Source organism: Pteropus medius, unplaced genomic scaffold, assembly GCF_902729225.1.
Source record: "Pteropus medius unplaced genomic scaffold, Ma_sr-lr_union100, whole genome shotgun sequence".
Lineage (NCBI taxonomy): Eukaryota > Metazoa > Chordata > Mammalia > Chiroptera > Pteropodidae > Pteropus > Pteropus medius.
In genome coordinates, this window is record NW_024349800.1 from 57867715 (window position 1) to 57886678 (window position 18964).

Consider the following 18964-nt stretch of genomic DNA (forward strand, 5'->3'; position numbering starts at 1 on the left):
GTGGTTAAAAATACCGTGCTTCACTTCGTGATAATTCAGGGAGCTGAGCACTTTGCACTTACAATTTACGCGCTTTTTGTACATGTACTGTTAAAATATTGTTCTGACACGTTAAAAATTGTAAAGCAGACTTTATTCAGGACTTTTGTAATAGACGTTAAGCCTGTCACGGTAAGGGAAAGAGATCGAGCCAAACTCTGAGTGCAGAAACGACAGCTGGGGAACAGAACACAGCTAAGCAACAGAGTCAGGGGGTCAGCGGATGGAAAGTTACTGTGATGACACCTCAAGGGCAGGGGGATCCTTGCTGAAGGCAGGCCGGGGTGACCAGACGTCAAGGGTGAGGGACACGGAATTTGATTAGATATCAAGGGTGGGAGATTCTCGCCAAACTGACTTAGCAGGATTCTTGCTAGAACTGGGCTGTGTAGGCCCAGCAGGACCGGGCCAAGGCATGGGTCCAGCCCGGAGGGGGGCTCAGAGGAGCCTGACTCCGGCTTCGTCAAGGAGAGTCTTTGTCAGTACAGCTGGAAAATGTTGAAAATTCTGGAAAAAAACTCAGTGGTTTGTAACCTCAGCATTAGGAAACCGTTTTCATATAAGAACTGTGTTTTGTAATATTAACCAAGCGATTTTGCAATATTGTTCTGAATAATTGTGGCTTTTCTGGAAAAATGTATTACTCTAAATTTGTTTATTTAGAGATCTTTGAAATAATTTTATTCCTGTAAGGATGGTATCTGGATTTTTACTTTATATATTTAGAGAAATTATTTTATACTGAGGCCTTTGTACTTAGAAAAAAAAGCCCTACTTTCAACTGGAACTTTTTCGAATAAGAATAAAAGTATATTTTAAGACTTCACAGTGTAAAATTATATAAAATTATATATTTTTTTTTCCAAGGACAGTGCCAAGAATACAGGGGCCGACAGTACTCTTGGCACTGTCCTTGGAGGTCTGTCTTTTACAAAGTGAATGATTCTGTGTAGCTGTCTAGACAATTTCTTCTTCTAGCACTTTGCGTTTACAAAATGCTTTTAAATACAAATGTTATTTAATCCTTTCAACAGCTCAATGAGGAAGGCATTGTTATTATTGTCCCTTTGTGGTAGTAAAGGCAGTGGGATCCTCTGAACTTTCTGGAGCTCAGCAGCGCTGAACAGCAGGGTTGGGCCGTACCCTCCAGTCTTCTGAGCAGATACCCAGCTTTTTACTCAGTATCACACACAGTGCTGTAGGTTATTTGTGCTCATTGTCAGGTTATCTAAATTAAACAGAGTTTATCAGCAAAACTCATCTGCAATAACGTTGAAATTTTCAGATAATAAACTAGCCTAATTTTTTTTTTTTTTTTACCTTAGAACCTGTGTGTTTCTAGTTATATAAAATTATGCATCACTAATGACTATGATTTTGCTTTGGTCACACAGGACCTGAGCAGAAAGCCATTTGATTTCTCACATTAGATTGGTGATTTTTTTTCTTATGAAAATCAGGGTTTTTTTGTTTGTTTGTCCGTTTGTTATTTTTGCCAATTTTGCAGGCTATTCTAAAAGTTGGGATGTCTGTAGCCAGCTAGGACAATCAGAAGGCTACCAGGACTTGGCCACTCGTCAAGAGCTCATGGCTTTTGCTTTGACACACTGCCCTCCGAGCAGCATTGAACTTCTTCTGGCGGCGAGCAGCTCTCTGCAGACAGAAGTAAGCCCTCCCCAAAAAAGTATGAACTGTATGAAGTGCATTTGCATTTTATGGGGTTCATGGATCTGAGGTCTTTGGTCATTTATAAACATAATATAAGAATTTTAATTTATGAAATTTAGCTTGTCACCTAAGTGTAAAGGGCTTTGAAGATATTAAGATATAAAATAGTGTTTGCTTTATTATAGTAAGGATGAAAGGGTACAAAGCAGATGTGAGAAAAATGGAAAGTAATATTAGAAAATAAATAATTGAATGTAATGGGAAAAGTCCATGTTGTCAAGGACAAAACAGAAGAAATGGCCATGTAAAATATATTGAATATATTGAAACCTTATGAATTACAACTAGTGGTGGTGCTGTCCCTTCGAGGTCCTTTGGAAATGGCAGGGCAGTGGGATTTGGGGTGAGGCTACATTCCCTGAAATCCATGGGAAGATCTGTGTAAGGCGAGGCAGGGCTGCTGTTGGGAAATGCTGTTAAGAAGAGTCTGAAATTCACGTTTCATGTCCCGGCCATTCTCTACGTCACGTGTGAGGCTTCTCACAGGGGACTCCCACTTCTGACACCGTCGCAGGCCGTGAGGTTGTTCCTAAAGGCCTGAAGCAAGCCTGTTACTCAGGACTATGCGTTATGAAATAGCATTTTTTTTTACTCAAAAGAGTCCTTTTTACATGTCCAGCTTACGTTGTGAAGAGAGGCACTTTAAAAAATTTCTTTATAATATATCAGGTTCTTTCTTTCAGATTCTTTATCGAAGAGTGAATTTCCAGATCCATCCAGAAGGAGGGGTGAGTATCAGGGTTTCACCATTAATTAGTAAAGTGCCACAGAGGGAAGGTACTGGAGAGGGAGGGAAGAGCTTAAGAGGTGGCTGTGAGTGGAATGAAATGGAGTCACCTAACTTTAAGTACGAGGAGTGTGTGTGTGTGTGTGTGTGAGTGAGTGTGTGTGTGTGGACTGTTTTTATTTGTTTTGTGTGTGAAATATAACATTCACATAGAAAAAATACTCAAAACAAAGATGTCCAGGTCAGTAAATTTCCACAAAGAAAATAGTCATTAAACCACCACACAGTTAAAGAAATAGTAGTATAGAACCAGCCTTCCACAAGTCCACCCACCCTCTCCAAATTTTTCTCGTCTCTCCTTCCAGAGTTCACCGCTGTCCTGACTAATCCTGATACTAGACGTTGGTGGTTTTTTGTTCTTGTTTTAAATAATTCTAGTACTCATTGCATGCCTCCTGATATGATGGTTTAATTTTACCTGATTTTGTACTTTACAGAAATAGTTACGTTCTGTATGGTGAAATTCATCCATGCTGATATTCACTGTTATTGCTGTATGGAAGTTAATATCAGTGTGCATATGTGACAGTTTGTCCACCTAATGTTGATTGACATAGGTTTGTTTTCCATATGGCTACTAAGAATAATCCAGCGTCGTCATTTTGTACACGCTTCTACTGCATGTGTGCATACCTTCTGGAGTCTGCCTGCCTGCCTTGGAAGTGGACGTTCTTAGATGTGTTCATGTTCAGCCTCAGAGTGGTTTTACCAATTATACTGTGACAGCGGTGTTTGGGAGTGCCATTTACTCTGGTCTAGCACCTTGACATTGTTTGTTTTCTATGTATTTGTGGTTTTGATTTGCATTTATATAATTACTAATGAGATGGAATTATCTCAGGAGAGATCCTCTTTTGTGAGATGCTTGTTCAGTTCTCTTGCCTATTTTTTATTGGCTTTTTTTTTTCTTTTTCTCTTTTCTCATTGAATTCTTATGAGTAAAATTTGTCTGAAACTATTAAGGAGGAAGTATACACCCACTAACACTTCTCTTCCCTTGGTCAGTGTTTGCTCCATGGAGTTTAACTTTTCATGACAGTTTCTAGCAACATAAAATTGGTATATTTTTTAGGTCAAAGAAAGTAGCCCACTGTCTGATAATCTAATTAGGTAAATTAAGAAATGATAATCCTCTTTGTAGATTGGTTTTCCACAGTACTCCTTTAAATGGTAAGCATCATTTTCAAAGTATAAAATGTCATTAATTTTTCCACTAATTATTTTGGAAGACATCTATTGTGGTGAGCTGTACCTAACCTTTTTTTCTTTTTTTTTAATTCGATATGTCCATTTTACAAAACTGATTTGTGTAGTTACTTTTAAAAGTCTGATACAAAGCTTCACTTATGGAATCTGTTGATGGACCTGGGGCAGAGCTTTTGCTCAGAGAGGAGTATGTATAAATACCCCATTTCCATCACTTTTATATTCAAATTCAATTTGATAAACATACTGAGTATACACATGTACCCCCCAGAGGCTAAGCTCAGTGCTGAGTGATCTGAGGCTCTCAAAGCTCTTTCTGTGACTTTTTGCCCGTGTGGCGTTGTCTCCTAATGGTGACTCCAGGACAGCGCTGACCCAGAGAATTTTTCCCAGTGTGGGAAATGATCCATATTTCTGTTGCCCAGCAGTCACATGTAGCTGTGGAGTACTTGAAATATGGCTAGTGCAAGTACAGAATCAAATTTTAACTTTTATTATATTCAGTTAAGTTAAAGTTAAATAGTCACACAAGGCCACTGACTCCCAGACTGGACGTCGCAGCTCCAGATCAGACCCTCGGTGGAGGATCGTGTTCTCCCACTGGCACTGTGGCTAGTGCGCTGTTCGTTGTCGTTGTATTCCCTCCGGGTGGGAGCCGCAGCGTTTTCCAGGCGCCTGGGGCGGTGTGGACGCGTCCTGACCTCTGGCGTGTCTTGACTTGTAGCTGTACGGATTAGTTGCTGTTGGGCTTTCCCCATTGCAGCCTGTGGTGTTTCCTCCTTGGGATTCAGAGCAGTTCTTCTCTTGACCACGGTGACCGATGTTTGTTGTGTTAGGAGCTGGCAAATTTTCCCATCGTTCAAGGTCTAATTGAAGACTTACTTTTAATGAGTTCTTCTTCATCCCAAGTTTTGTGTCTTTTGAGCCTCTGATTCTTTCCTACTTGTCCAGCCACATCTCCCCCTCGGCTGTCTTTCTCATCTTTCACGCCTTCCAAACACGGACGGTGTTGCAGTCACACTGACCCAACCACCACCCTCCGAGTAGCCTCTCACACCTTTGGTGTTGCTTAGAGTCTTCTCCCTGGTTTGTGCTCTGGTCTTTGTTACCCCTGCACCCCATCTAAAGTATCGTTTTTCTTTGTGAAGTTTTCCTTGAGTCTTCTAATTGCCCTTCTTTGTCCCCCCACATTCTCACGTCATTGTGTCAGCACTTGTATGTATGGTATTGTATGGTAACTGGAAGTATGACATTTATCTTTATACTCTCTCTATAGAGTACTGGTCACATAATGAACACCTAGGAAATGTTCGATAAAGCTCAGTTGAGAACTCCCACTGCATACAATTAGTCTGTGATAAAAATGAATGAGAAAGTAGATGTTAGCCTAAAAATAATAAGGAATTCCCCATTTAAGTCACATGTATGTGCCATGGTGGCTGAGATCCTGTTACATTTTGGCCAGTGTAAGGGGTGTACCATTTCTCTGAGTATAGATTTGCAAAGTATTTCTGCTGAGTTCTGCTCCATAGCTTATTTTGAAGCCCCATCCTGCATTATTAAAACCATGAAAAGCCTTTTGGATTTCCTATTTTCTGCTTCTCCAATGAATTATAAAATGTTGGGCTGGCCCCTTGGTGACTTCTTTGGAGTGGGACATGCTGTGTTACCACAAGCGGGCACATATTGCTCTTTAGTAAATGGAGACCATCGGCAGTCCTTTACACGATCTGCTTAGCAAGGAAAAGGAATTAATTCAAAACGATTGTCTCCCCACCCTTTTTTACCTCCTTAAAAGGTTTTCTGTCTCCCTTTGTCCTCTTTCAGCAAGTTGCAATAAATCTAGATCTCATGAAGTGCTAATCCAAACCTTCAATGAACACATTATGGCTGTGATTCATGAAGCACATTCAGAATATTACAGCTACTATTATTATATTAAAATGTAGTGCCCAACTATAAGATGCCACTGTTACATATTAACAGACATAATAACTACATTAAATTATAACATATGAGAGCCAGCTGTATGTGTAATCTGTTTAATGCTCAAGACTTTCATTACTCAGTTGTGAAAATAGTGACTTTTATTTATACGTCCCAGCAAAGTGAAGATGTAATTGCTGTGCAGTAGATTTGCAGCAGTACAAGTGTAGCCTACAGGTCTGAGTATGCTGGCTGTCATCCCTGTGAACCAGATATTTGCTTATAAATAGAACAAAACGCATTGTGAAAAACTACCAAAATTAGAGTTTTCTAGTTTCTTATTAATTTTGGTTATTATGATTTTTAGATGTAATAGTATTCCACCACTTAGAGTATATTAACATTTTGTTTAGCTAGTATTAGTTATACCACTTAGCCAATGGTGTTTTCCCTAGATAAATCTAATTAGAGCTGGAAATGGATTATATACAAGGTTCCCATTAAAAAATCATTTTCACTGTGGGAAAACTTGTTGTTAACACTGTGAGTAGCCACAGAATTATGCAACTGGACTCATTTGTGTTTAGAATAGGGACATGGCCTAAGCAAAGAAGCGTTTGGAATTTATAAAAGAATTGAATAGAAATAGTTACATAAAAGTGAACAAAATGACAGTAGTATTTCAATGTCATGGATGACCCTTTTTTTTCCCCATTCACTAGTTGATGGATAATTTTTTTCCGCTTTTCAGCTATCATGAATAATATTGCTATGAACATCAGTCTACAAGTCTTTGTATAGGAATACGTTTTGATTTCTCGCCTGGGTACCTAGGACTGGAACGGCCGCATTGTATGGTACATATTTGTAGAAACCGCCAGTCGTTTTGTAAAGTGACCGTAGCATTTTACTTTTCACCAGGAAGCATTAAGGTTCCCGTTTCTTCACATCCTTGCTAACACTTGTTATTGACTGGTTTTTTTGGTCAAAGTCATTCTTGGGGGTGTGTGTGTGCTATCTTACTGTCATTTTGCTATGCATTTTTCAAACAACTACTGATAATGAGCATCTTTTCATATGCTTATTGGCCATTCCTATACCTTCTTTGGTGAAATGGCTATAAATATTTTGCCTATTTTGTAAATGGGTTATTTGTCTTATTGAGCTGTAAGATACAAGGTCTTATTTATTTATTTATTTATATTCTGGATAAAGTCTTTTATCAGATATATGAATTGGAAATATTTTTATCTTTGTGTGATTTGACATTTTACTTTCTTAAGTAAGTAAGTGCACAAGTTTTTAAAGTTGCTAACGTGTAGTTTATCAGTATTTTCTTCTATTGCTTGTGCTTTTGATGTTGTATCTAAGAAATCTGTGCCTAGCTCAAGGTTGTGAAGATTTGCTTCTGTGCTTTTTTTAAAAAGAGTTTTATAGTTTTATATTTTATATTCATTGATAAATAAGTAACAATAAGAAGCCACTTTTATATGAAATAAGTATAGGCTTGATGACGAGATGAATTAGAACTATACACAAAAATTGACTCAATAAGATCATATTTGTCTGATTTTCTTTTGATTCATGATAGCTTGTTCTTTCTTAAAGGATTTTAAGTCTTGTATTTAGTATGCACAATGACGTGAATTAATATTTTGATATTTTAAATGAAATAATTTTATCTGGAGTGGATTTTTGTTGTAATTATTGCTCTAGTAACTTTTTTCCCATGTGTTTTGGAATTTTAGTTTATAAGCTCATTTTGAGTCATCTCATTTAATTTTTATCTTTTCAGACCACATCTAAAGATTCCATAGTTTTGTGGTTTCCCTCAGTCTAGTCCCTTGGTGCTTCAGTTTGGAACCCTGTGCTGTAGTAGCTTTTCACATGGGACTCCTTCCTCCTCTTAGTGTTGAGGATATGAGTAGTACAGACAGGAGCCAGTGGGTGATTTGGCCCAGTTACTTTGGGCCATGTCTTTGTTCACTGCTTCTCTGGGCCAGCAGCTTTACAATGAGCCTGGTCCAAGTTCTCCCTCTCACTGAGGTCTTTTCGATTCACAGTTCTTCTCTGAAAAGGGGCATCTGGCAGCCACTGGCAACTTCTGAATTTGGGCCCCAAAATGTTGAAGTCTATTGAATTTGAGTTTCTTTTGAACCTTTTCTTTTTCTATCTCAGTACTTTGGAGTACACTGAGCATGTTGAAGCATGAGTTCATTGCTCCATCTTGACTGTAATTCATAATATTTTCTTTAATCACAAAAATAGTACAGGCTTTTATTTTAACAATTCATCTAAGGGGAGGCAGGGATTCAGATAATGTAATCGGGTATATTTTATTTCTTGAAAGAAAAACGAGAGTTGAAACATCTATGATAAAATATTAACATTTGTTAACTTTTGATAAGTACATGGAAAATTGTGGTAACTTTGGTCTTTCTGTCTTTTTAAAATATAAAAATAATTTAATCAATAGTACATTAATATATAAGTTCTTTTTCTTCTCTCAGTTCATTCCATGTACCCCACTGTTCAGAGGTAAACATTTTTTAGTGTATATATATCCTTCCAGACTTTTTCTGCATGTGAACAGATTTTCTGTACTGGTCTCCTCTGTTTCCTGGACTATTACTATTTTTTTTTTTAACTAAAATGGATTCATACTGCCTATATTACTTTGGAGATTGCTGTTTTCACGTAATATTACATGTCATGGACATTTGCTTTTGTCATTATACACAGGCCGTTTATATAATGGTGGGATAGTGGCCATTGGATGCATGCGCTGTGTTTTGTTTATTGTTTCCTCTGGTTCTGGACCTTTAGATTATGTCCAGTCTTTATGTCAGACTGAACTTCGCTGAACATTTTATGTGCACATCTTTGCGCATTCGTGCTCGTGTTGCCCTGGAGTGAAATGTTAGAAATGGGCTCCTAGGGCAGGCGAGTTCGTTTTCTTCTGGTTCACCCGCCATGACTTTGTGTAAATGCTGACTTTGCCTTGTTTACTGTTGTGATGCCTGCACCTCTGGGTACACAGTAGGTCCTTATTAATTTTTATTTTGTTATTATTTATTTTAACAATATTGCCTGGTGAGTGTTCTCTGTGGGAGGCTGAGTTATGGCGATCGCGACATCAGTGAGCTGGATGATCACACTGCCAGCCCAATTCACAATACCCATTTATGCATTTTAGTCAGTACGTAGTGTTCTCTCTCTCAGTGAGATCTGACTAAAGGAAGAAACGGTCTGCTCATTGGCCTGCTTGCAGGATAGTACGTTTGTGTAGTTGGTATCTTGATGATCAGCAGTGTGAATCATATTTTGATTGGCTCGGCAAATCTGTACCCCACATTCCCAGTCCTCCCAAAGGTTTAACTTAGCTGCCTTCTCTTTTAGCACCGCTGTTGGAATTCCAGATTTTCTTCTTTTTTTTTCCATCCTGCCCTTTCTTCACAGACCTGTCCATTTCTAATATATTTGTTTTGTTAAAGTTCTAAAATAACTCTTAGTAATACGGAATACATTTTTACTTTCATCTAGATTTGCTGTTAAATCCACTTGCAAAAGATGTTTTCCAAAAATAATGCGTTCAAGTTGCCCGTCTCGGTTACAGTGCACTCGTCGGGTGTAACAGTCCCGCTTGCTTTCAAGGAGGCGTCGTGGTGCGATGGCGTATCCTGTAGCGCTCGTGAGTCCTGCGCTGCGGGACTTTTCATCTGCGCCTTTGCTTTACACTTAGCAGCGGCCGTATCTTCTCATCCTGTTCTCTTTCGCCTGCTCTCCATGGGGCTTCTCTCCTGCTTCACCACAGCACCTTGCGCTCGGGTCACCAGTGACCTCTTATTGCTAAATTTGTGGTCAGATCTCAGTCTTTATCTTATCTGATGCATCGGCAACCCTGGACACTGGCCCCTTGCACTCATTGTCTTTGCTGGTCCTTCCTCATCTCCTCAGCTAAATGGTAGACACCCCAGGTCTCGGTCTGTAAACCTCTTCTCTGTCTACACTCATCATCTCAGCCATGATCACGACTTTAAATATCAGCTTCGTGCCAATGCTTCCCTGCTTTGTAGCTCTAGCCTGGACCTTCTGAGTTCGACTTGTGTGTTCGGCTGCCGACCTGACATCTATACTTACATTTCTTATAGACATCCCAGTCGGTATGTTAAAATTGAACCACTAATTTCAATCTCCCCCCACTCCTCCCTCCCCCCCAAAATAGTGTTCTTTCTGTGGTTTTCCCTCTGTCAGGAAATGGCAGCTCCAGCTTCCAGCCGTTTCGGTCAGAAACCTGTTGTCATCTTCGATTCCTCTCTTTCTCCCACATAACACAGAACTCGATCAAGAAATCCTGTTGGCTTCACTTTCTGGTGGACTTGGAATGGGACCACATTTTGCCTCTGCCACTGCTCCCGCCCTGGTCTAACCGTGAGCACAGCTCACCTAGAGCTTTATGGTACGTTCTGTTCGTCTCCCCGCTCCGTTCTTCCCCTGCAGTAGTCTGTGCTCGACACGGCCGCCAAAGCGAGTCTTTAAAAATACACCAGAGCATCGCATTCCTCAGAGGAAACACTAGGGTTTTACAGTCTCCACAGGACACACGTGATCTGTCTTCCCTACCGTCTGTCCGACTTTGTCTCTCCCCTGCCCCAAAGCCCCCGCTCACACTCACTTGGCTCAGGGGACTCTGGTCATCTCGGGCTTCTTGCTACTCTGTGTTCTACCTGGAATATTCTTCTCCCAGCTGTCAGATGATGTGTCCTCTCGCTTCTCCCAGGTCTCTGCTCAAACACTCGTCGACAGCTTGCTCGGTCTCTGTGTCCACAATCATAGTGTTCCTCCGCCCATCTACCACCTAGAGTTTTCTCCCTGGCTCTTAGCATTTATCTGATACACGTCTCTGGCATGCTCTACTTTTATTTTTTGCTTATCTCCTCTTAGAATGTATGTTCTTTGCGACAGGAACCGTGTTTTGTTCACTGTTGGATTTTCAAACATCTACAACAGTTGTCTGTCACTGTTTGTTCGATGTCACAAATATTTGCTGAAGAATGAATTGAGTGAAACAAATGAGGAAAGTAAAATGTGGATATGATGGGTGGGGCAGATTGTTATGACATGGGGAGGAGTATTTTAATGAATCCGATTTGATCAGTTCCCTCTTTCCTAACACACAGTGAATTCTTTGAGAGCGGGGACCATGTTTTAATTGTTGCCTAGCACTGGACCTTAAAAATGGTGCGCAGGCCAGAAATACGTGTTCAGTCAACTTATTTTGTGGATATATTTAGAAGCCAAGATTATTTACCAAAAGCGATTAAAAATTGGGCTTGGAAAAAGAAAATAAAAATGTACTTCACATACCTCTATTTTTCCTAACTAGAGGTCTTTAATTGGGGTCCAGGAATGCTAGGTAACTCAAGAGGAATTTGGTCTAAAGCGCCTGAAGTAATGTGACAGATTTGATGTGGGTGTTTGTGACTGTATGTGTTCACGTTTGTGCACATGTATGTGCATTCAGTTTTCTGGGGAAAGGACTTAGAGCTTTCATCAGAAATATACAGGGGCCCATAACTCTCAAAGGCGAGAACATCTAAACTGTAATCTGGCCTGTTAACAGATGAAGTGAAGCAGAGTCAAACTTCAGGGTGATTTACTACTCCATGGGGTATTTTTCTACTGCTTCTTCTGACGGGTACTTTTAAAAGTATGTCACCATTTGTAATATTTTGAGTTCGTAATATTTGGCATTTGTTATATTTTGAGTTCAGGATGAAACTCGCTATAAGCGTTAGGTACAGGTGGAGTATTTAAAGATAGGTTGGAGGAGAACGGATAGTGGTTTACTGGGTCGAGTTCTGTCTGGAATCCTTACTTAGTGGATGTGTACCACCAGCCCAGTTTATGGTAGATAAACTGCTTCCTGAGAAAATATCCCTTGTATTATCAGACATCTGAGAAAGCCATTCCTAAATGCATTATTTGTTTTATTAATCAGTCAACAAGAACCATTTCTGTAAGCCAAGCTTGACACTTGGAACTATCCTTGTTCTTGTGAACCCGTTTGGAAAAAGTGTCTGTTGTTGGATTTGAAAAATGTTGTTAGTGCTCAGTGCGTTAACCTTTGAGCTGTGTAACACACTTGACACTAATGAGATTTCATGTTAAATTTTATGCTGGAAGTTGTTGATTTGGTTTTGGGGATTAATTTATTTCTGCTGTTATACACTCTCAATTAATTAGCAGTGTGCAACTATGAATATAAAAAGTGCCAGCAGTAATCATTTCAGGAGTAAATTTTGCCTAACCTCTTTTTTCTTTCCCCATTACGTGAAGTCGAGAGAGAACTATTTTCCTCATTAATGCCTCTGGTTACACTATAATCTTGGTAGATTGTCCTCAAATTAAATCTTCTCTGTTGTCCAAATGAGCTCTTTATTTTACTTTCTCTTTTGTGATTCTCATTAGGGGGAATCTCTTACAGAAAAGCTTTGTATTACGTATATTTTTGAGCATGTGTATTTTATTTGTCTTCTGAAATTGTTTCAAATTCCCTTTCTTGAGTCAACCCATCCATAGGAACAGAAGTAAAGATTAGGGTCATTTTATAAAATGGAATCATTGTTTCATAGCCAGCATTTTTTGATATCTTCAGTAAATTTGATTTTCCTCTGAATGAAGTTGCACTCTGTTTAAGTGGCATTTTTCTTACTGTGTTTATATTTTTAGTTCTATACTTGGATTAGTTGATGACATTCAAATCATTCGATACACCCTCTCAATTAAGACGATTCTAAAGATGAACAGGAATTGAAAATGTGACATGAAATCTTATTCGAATAATGTTTAGCATTGTAAGCACAACATATTAGGCTTTAGAAAAATCTATCTTCAAACATTTAACTAATGCACTAAAACTAGAATTTTTATACGTATCTACAGATATAAACGACACATTAGGGATTTTCACATACTCTCAGAATATAGTAATGAATAATCATAGTCCTTTCCCTTGAAAAGCTACCATCTAGTAAGAAAGGCCAACAAACAAAAAAAGTCACAATATCAATATATTATGGTAGGTGCATTAAAAGTATGTGAATAATGCTATGAGTGCAAAGGAGAGGGGTAGCACACTGTCCTAACAGGATTTTACTTACAGCAAAAATATTACGTGTCAAGGAAAATAGAGAAGTACTTCTTTGTGACTTTGGATTGGCAAAGATTTCTTAAATATGATACAAAAACTAATCATAAAGTGAAAAAAATTGATAAATTGACTAAAATTTAAGAACTTATATTAATCAAAAGACACTATTAAGACGATGAAAAGAAAATCTGCAGAGTAAGAGCAAATATTCACAATTATATATATCTAATAAAGGATGTGCATCCAGAATATGTAAAGAATTCTTACAGATGAATAAGAGACACCAGCAAACAGCAGAAGAATAGGCAAAAGGCTTGAACAGACATTTCACAAAAGAGGATACTCACATGGCCAATAAATACATGAAAAGGTGTTCCGCTTCATTCGTGACTGGAGAGGTACAAATTAAAGCCTCAAAAAGATGCCATTACCTAATCACTGGTATTGCTAAAAAGAAAAAGGCATGCAATTATGCGTTGGCATGGATGATGGATGTGGGACAACCAGAATTCGTGTAATTGCTGGTTTGTATAATTGGTATAACTATTTTAGGAAGTGTTTGGCACTGTTGACTAAGTTTGGACATACACATACTCCATGTCTTAGTAATTCCACTACTAAGTATGTACCCAGGGGTGTACATGATCTCTAAAAGATGAATTTTGGATGTTCAGTGCAGCATTATTGGTATTCACTCCAAACTGGAGAGTCCCCAGATGTTCATCAACAGAAGAAAGGATAAGTAAGTTCTGATGTATGCACACAATGTAATACTGTTGTATTCGCAATGTAACATCATTATACTAACAATGAGTTAGTCTTCAGCTACTGGCGAGAATATGTATGAATTTATGTTGAATGAAAGAAATCAGGCACAAAAGAGAACATGATTCCATTCACATAAAGTATAAAAATAGGCAAATTTACTATATGCTGCCAGAAGGCAGGGTGGTGTTTATCTTGGCATTGGTTGTGGCTGAAGTGAGCGCCAGAGCAGTGTCTGGGATTCCAGTGATGTTTTTAGCCTTAGTGCTGGTCACATGGATGTGTTAAAGTTGATCAAACTGTATTCTTATATGTATACATTTTTGAATATGTCTTATACTTTAATAAAAAGATTTTTAAAGAAAGATCCCTAAGCCTGGATTAAAGGCAGGAAGGTGAGAATATACGCTGGCAGTATTGTCTTTGCATTGTGAAACTGAATAAATACTGCCCTTTTTCCTCCTAATCTTTTGAATTTTTCAAACTATTTTTGGTAAGATTGTAGTAGTTTTTTAAAGCAGAAAAATAAATGACCTTAAATAAATATTAGAGCGTGTGCGCGTGCGCACGAGAGAGTGTGTGTGAGAGAGAGAGAGAGTGTGTGTGTGTGTGTTATTGCTAGAATGTCAAAACCCTGCATAGAACAAGTGGACCACACAGTTTGATAACCAGACCTGGTCAGGAAGAGAGGAGATACTCCAAGGCCAGTTGCCTGTGGGCAGCACATTCATCTTATTTGATCTGCAGTTTATTTTTCGTGTTAAATGGTATTCTAATGCCTACTCTGCAGAGTTATTGTAAAATTTAGCATTCAAATGAATAATTTACTTCTTATTCTAAATAATAAATACTTTAAAGTATCTTGTCAAATAACAAACATGAGTGTATCTCATTGGTAGGATATTAGATTGATAAAAAATAAAGAACCCATTTTTACCTTATAAATGTTTCTGAAAGGGATTGCAGAGCAATGCTCTACGATGTCTTTACCAAACATTCTTCTGTGAAGGATTCACAATATGCCAATAGTGCTTTGTATCACATTTTTTAATTTCCAGCAAAAACTGATTTTTCTAATTCATGTTCACATCTGATACTCTTTAAGTAATCACATCATCACTCATCAGTATTTATGACAACGCACAGTTTGTTCATGCCCTTTTCTCCTATAACATAGGATGAAGTGAGTGTTTCGGGTAGCAACTCAGCTGACCTGTTCCACTGGACCACCGCTACCACCATGAAGGTTCTTTCCAACACCACGACCACCACCAAGGCTGTGCTGCAGGCGGTCAGCGATGGGCAGTGGTGGAAGAAGTCTTTAACTTACCTTCGACCCCTTCAGGTAAGCAATGCATCTTCCTTTTTAAGATCAGTTCATTAGCACTGATCTTTAGTCGATTTCACTGTTGTTACAGCTTTATCTTCTCTAGGTTATTAAAATAATCTCTGAAGGAATCTAGGTCTCCCATCGGATAGGGAATGAGGAATTTATTTTATAGAATGTAGTATACTCCCACGGAGTACTTGCAAAAGAAACTAATATATATTAAGGTATGGTTTAGTTTATGTCAGTTAAAGTTTAGCGGGGTAACAGGAAAATTATTTTATCAATGCTTGCTTGCTTTTGCTGTATTTCTATAGGCCAGTAGTCAAGGAAAGTGCTGGAAGCTAGCTTGAGGGTTGTCTTAAGTTTTTTTGAGCTGCTGTAACAAAAATACAGTAGATTGGGTGGCTTAAACAGCAAACATTTATGTCTTCCTGTTCTGGAGGTGGGAAGTCCAAGATCAAATTGCTGCTAGATTTAGTGTATGCTGAGGGTCTGCTTCCTGCTTCGTGGACGGCCATCTTGCTGTGTCCTCAGGTTTGGGGAATGGGGAGGGGGCTCTCCTGATTCCCTTTGAGAAAGGAGCTAGTCTCATTTATGAGGGCTCTGCCTGATGACCAGTTACCTACCAAAGGCTCCAGCTCTTAATGCCATCACACTGGGGATAGGATTTCGGCATGCACATTTGAGGGGAGCAAACATTTAGGCTTTAGGAGGAGCTCTGGGTAAAGAGAACACTTTAAAAGATCTTTCTGTCCATTCTGGGAGTAGAGGTCAGGACTAGCAGTGGATCGGTCGGGTCTGCCGTCTGTCGCATTTTAGCCCGTCTTCCCCGGCTGTCTGCTCTGTATTCTCACACTGTGCTCTTTTAGTCTCACTTGGGAAAACTAAGAGAAAAAACAAAACAAACACGTACTCGTCACTGCACCCCAAACACTCACCGGGTCTTTCATTAGTTAATTAATTCACTTATTCTGCGAATACGCACCAGGCATTTCCGATGTGTCAGATCCTGTGCTAGTCACCGGGACTGGAGAAGCACTGCAGCCTCATTTCTTTCCCCTGTGGAATCTGTGTTTCAGCGGGAGACAGAGAACCAGCAAATAAAATATATGTCTGATAATGTAATGGCAGGTGGTAATGAGCACTAGGAAAACCGCTTAAGCAAGCTTAGGAATAATGAATGCTACTGGGGGGCGAAGTTCTGCTTTGGAAAGGGAAGTCAGTCACTGAGCAGGAGCCGGATCGAGCCATGCGGAGCAAACGCAAGGCGCTTTTTTGAGAGAATGTGCTTGAACAGAAAGGGGGCCGAGGTCGTGTGAGCAGAGTGACCAATGGGAAGACGAGGTCACAGGGGTGGTAAAGAGGCCGCCATACAAAGCCTTACATAGACCGTGGTGAGGACCACCGATTTTATTCTGAATGAGGTGGTCAGCTGTTGGAGCATTTAGGCAATGCAGCTGTGGGATCCAACTTTACTTTTAATAAGATCATTTAACCGCTGAGTCGAGAGCTGGCAGTGGCGAGATGGGAGCAGAAGCAGAAAGACAGCTCTGTGTTCCAGTATTCTAGGTGGGAGGTGATGGTGGTTTGGACTAGGGGAGCTGTGCGGGAAGAGGGAAGTGTTTGGTTCGGGGATGTGTCGTGTGGACCTGCTCGATAGTCCGGATGTGGATATGCAGGAAGGAGGAGAAGCAAGGATGGCAGCTCGGACAGTGGGGTAAATGCAGATACCATTGACTGAGATGCTGTGTGCTTGATTTTCGCTTATTATTGCATGTATCACACTAGATTATGATTATGGTTACTTTTCTGTCTCACCTGTTGGACTTTTTGAGGGTGTGTGTCTTAAAGTGTTAACATATGGTTTTTATTAAATATCAGTTATAATTTTTACTGTCATTTGCAACAGCAGCTTCATGTTTCCCTAGGCTATGCTTGGCGTAAAGTAAGTGTTCAGTAAACTTTGAAGGAGGACATGAATGTCTTTTACTTGGCTCTTCCAGTAAGGAGCTTTACACTCTATTTGAGGAAAGCACAGTGTAAAGATAATTAACCATGCTAGAGATACTATAGAGATACAAGGCATGCTGATGACAAGTCCGAAGTGCATTTGTGTAGCTTGTGGCTGCGGAGGGGGTGGACATGATGCATGGGGCACAGTTAGAGCTGATAGTCTCAGCAGGCGAGGTCTGAGGGGAGCCCAGAAGGGGGAGTGGCTGTAAGTAGGCAGTGAGCGTGGACAGTACCCTCATCATGGAAGAAAGTCGCACAGCTAGGATGCGTAAAGCAGACCAGTTTGGTTGGAGTGAAGAGGTAGCCTTTAATGTTAATTAGCATTTACTAACTTAAAGGTTGTTCTGTAGCATTTATACTCCATACTGTTGTCTGTTTGCATTGTTCATCGCCACTAAAGGTGTTTTGAGCAGGGGAGCAACGTGTATGAAATGATGTTTTAGGAAGATTATTCTGACAGTATAGAACACTCGCCGTGTGCATAACACCGATTACTTCAGCATTTTGATTCATTGGTGTCACAGTGACCAGGAAAATCAAAAGGCACTGCAGGGTGAAGTTGAAGTTCTGCTCCTAGAATGTAGTTATTATTCTTACATTCTCTGCTGGGTGGCTATGTCACTCTGACACACTCTCTTTAGATCCCATAATGCACTTTGATCGTTACTCCTGAAATCCTTCCTTCGTCCTACCTCCCCCCGCCCCTCCCCCCGCCATCTTTTCTTTTTATCTACTGTTTTTCACTTTGTTCTGTTTAGGGGCAAGAATTTGATGGCGCTTATCGAATCGGAACCATAGCCAATGAAGATCTAGAAAAACAAGGCTGTCATCCTTTTTATGAATCTGTCATTTCCAACCCCTTTGTCACAGAGGTAAGGATGGTGAACTTAAGAAAATACTTTTAATTATCATGCCGTTGTAGGCATTTCAGTATAAACAAACACTAAAATTTTCCTGAAAATGTACTTCTTTGGTTTTGTCTTAATCATGTTATTCGTTGGTTTTATGATTTGTTTCATATACAGTACAATGGATTATGAGTTTAAAATCTGTTTAAAATTTTGCATAAAATATACACTTTAGTGAGAAGTTATAATTCAGATCACCAGAAGATATAAAATCCTACAATTGTGTTTTCTAAGAATATCTTCATAGAAAAAAGTATACCTAAATGGTACAACTGCCTCTTTTGTCTAGTCTGAAGTAACCTATGACACGTATCAGCATGTCCCAGGAGAAAGTTTTGCAGAAGTATTGCTGAGAACTGGAAAACTGGCAGAAACTAAAAGTGAAGGAGAAGAAGTATTTCCAACAACAGAAGGTATGAAAGAAGGTTCTAGTTCCTTGACAGTGTGTAACTCATATTAGGAGAACAGTAAGTAAAGTCAAAGGAATGAGAGTTAGGAAAAACAATAATACATTTTTCAGTAATTTTGAATAGCTTAACTTGACACAATTATTCATTTATTCACTTATTTATAGCATTTATTGAGTCTCTTCTGTTTTCCAGATACTTAATATGGAGGATTTAAAAGGATACATATGATGCAATCCCTGTCTTTAAGTTACCAGTTATATGAAGTGGTTCTGATAGTGAATGGTGTAAAGTGCTCAATAAATATTTCTTTCTGCTTTTATATGTTAATAACTCAAGTATTTGCTTCATAGAAAGTAGATGTATATATTTCATGTTAAGAATTTTCTTCATGGTGTCATATCTTTCCATGTAGAGTTTTTTTGAAAATAATTAAATGTATGTAAGTTTACCCAAAACACCTTTCCATCTGTACTTTTTTCTCCTTAGCCTCCTTCTTTTTAAGATTCCAGGGTGGTTTCCTTGACTGTTCTCTTTCATTCGCTCTCTGCTCTGCCGTCCTCAGGGGACACCTCATGGTTTAAAGGCTGCTGGAGTTCCAGCTGTCTTGTCTAGATTCCAGGCATCAGTAAGGAGGAAAGGGCGTGGGGAGAGACAGGCAGTTTGCAGGGCAGTCCTACCCGCGACCTCCACGTACGGACT

The 18964-nt window shown here is 39.3% G+C and overlaps 1 protein-coding gene across 2 annotated transcripts in view; it reads left to right on the forward strand.

Moving 5' to 3' along the window:
* Positions 1-18964, forward strand: part of NBAS (NBAS subunit of NRZ tethering complex) — a 249354-nt gene that overhangs the window by 124672 nt on the left and 105718 nt on the right. For both annotated transcript variants that reach the window (XM_039887818.1, XM_039887819.1), the window contains exons 34-38: positions 1547-1704; positions 2451-2495; positions 14782-14949; positions 17706-17819; positions 18145-18268. In XM_039887818.1, the coding sequence (XP_039743752.1) occupies positions 1547-1704; positions 2451-2495; positions 14782-14949; positions 17706-17819; positions 18145-18268 (609 nt within the window). The remainder of the gene's footprint in view (positions 1-1546; positions 1705-2450; positions 2496-14781; positions 14950-17705; positions 17820-18144; positions 18269-18964) is intronic.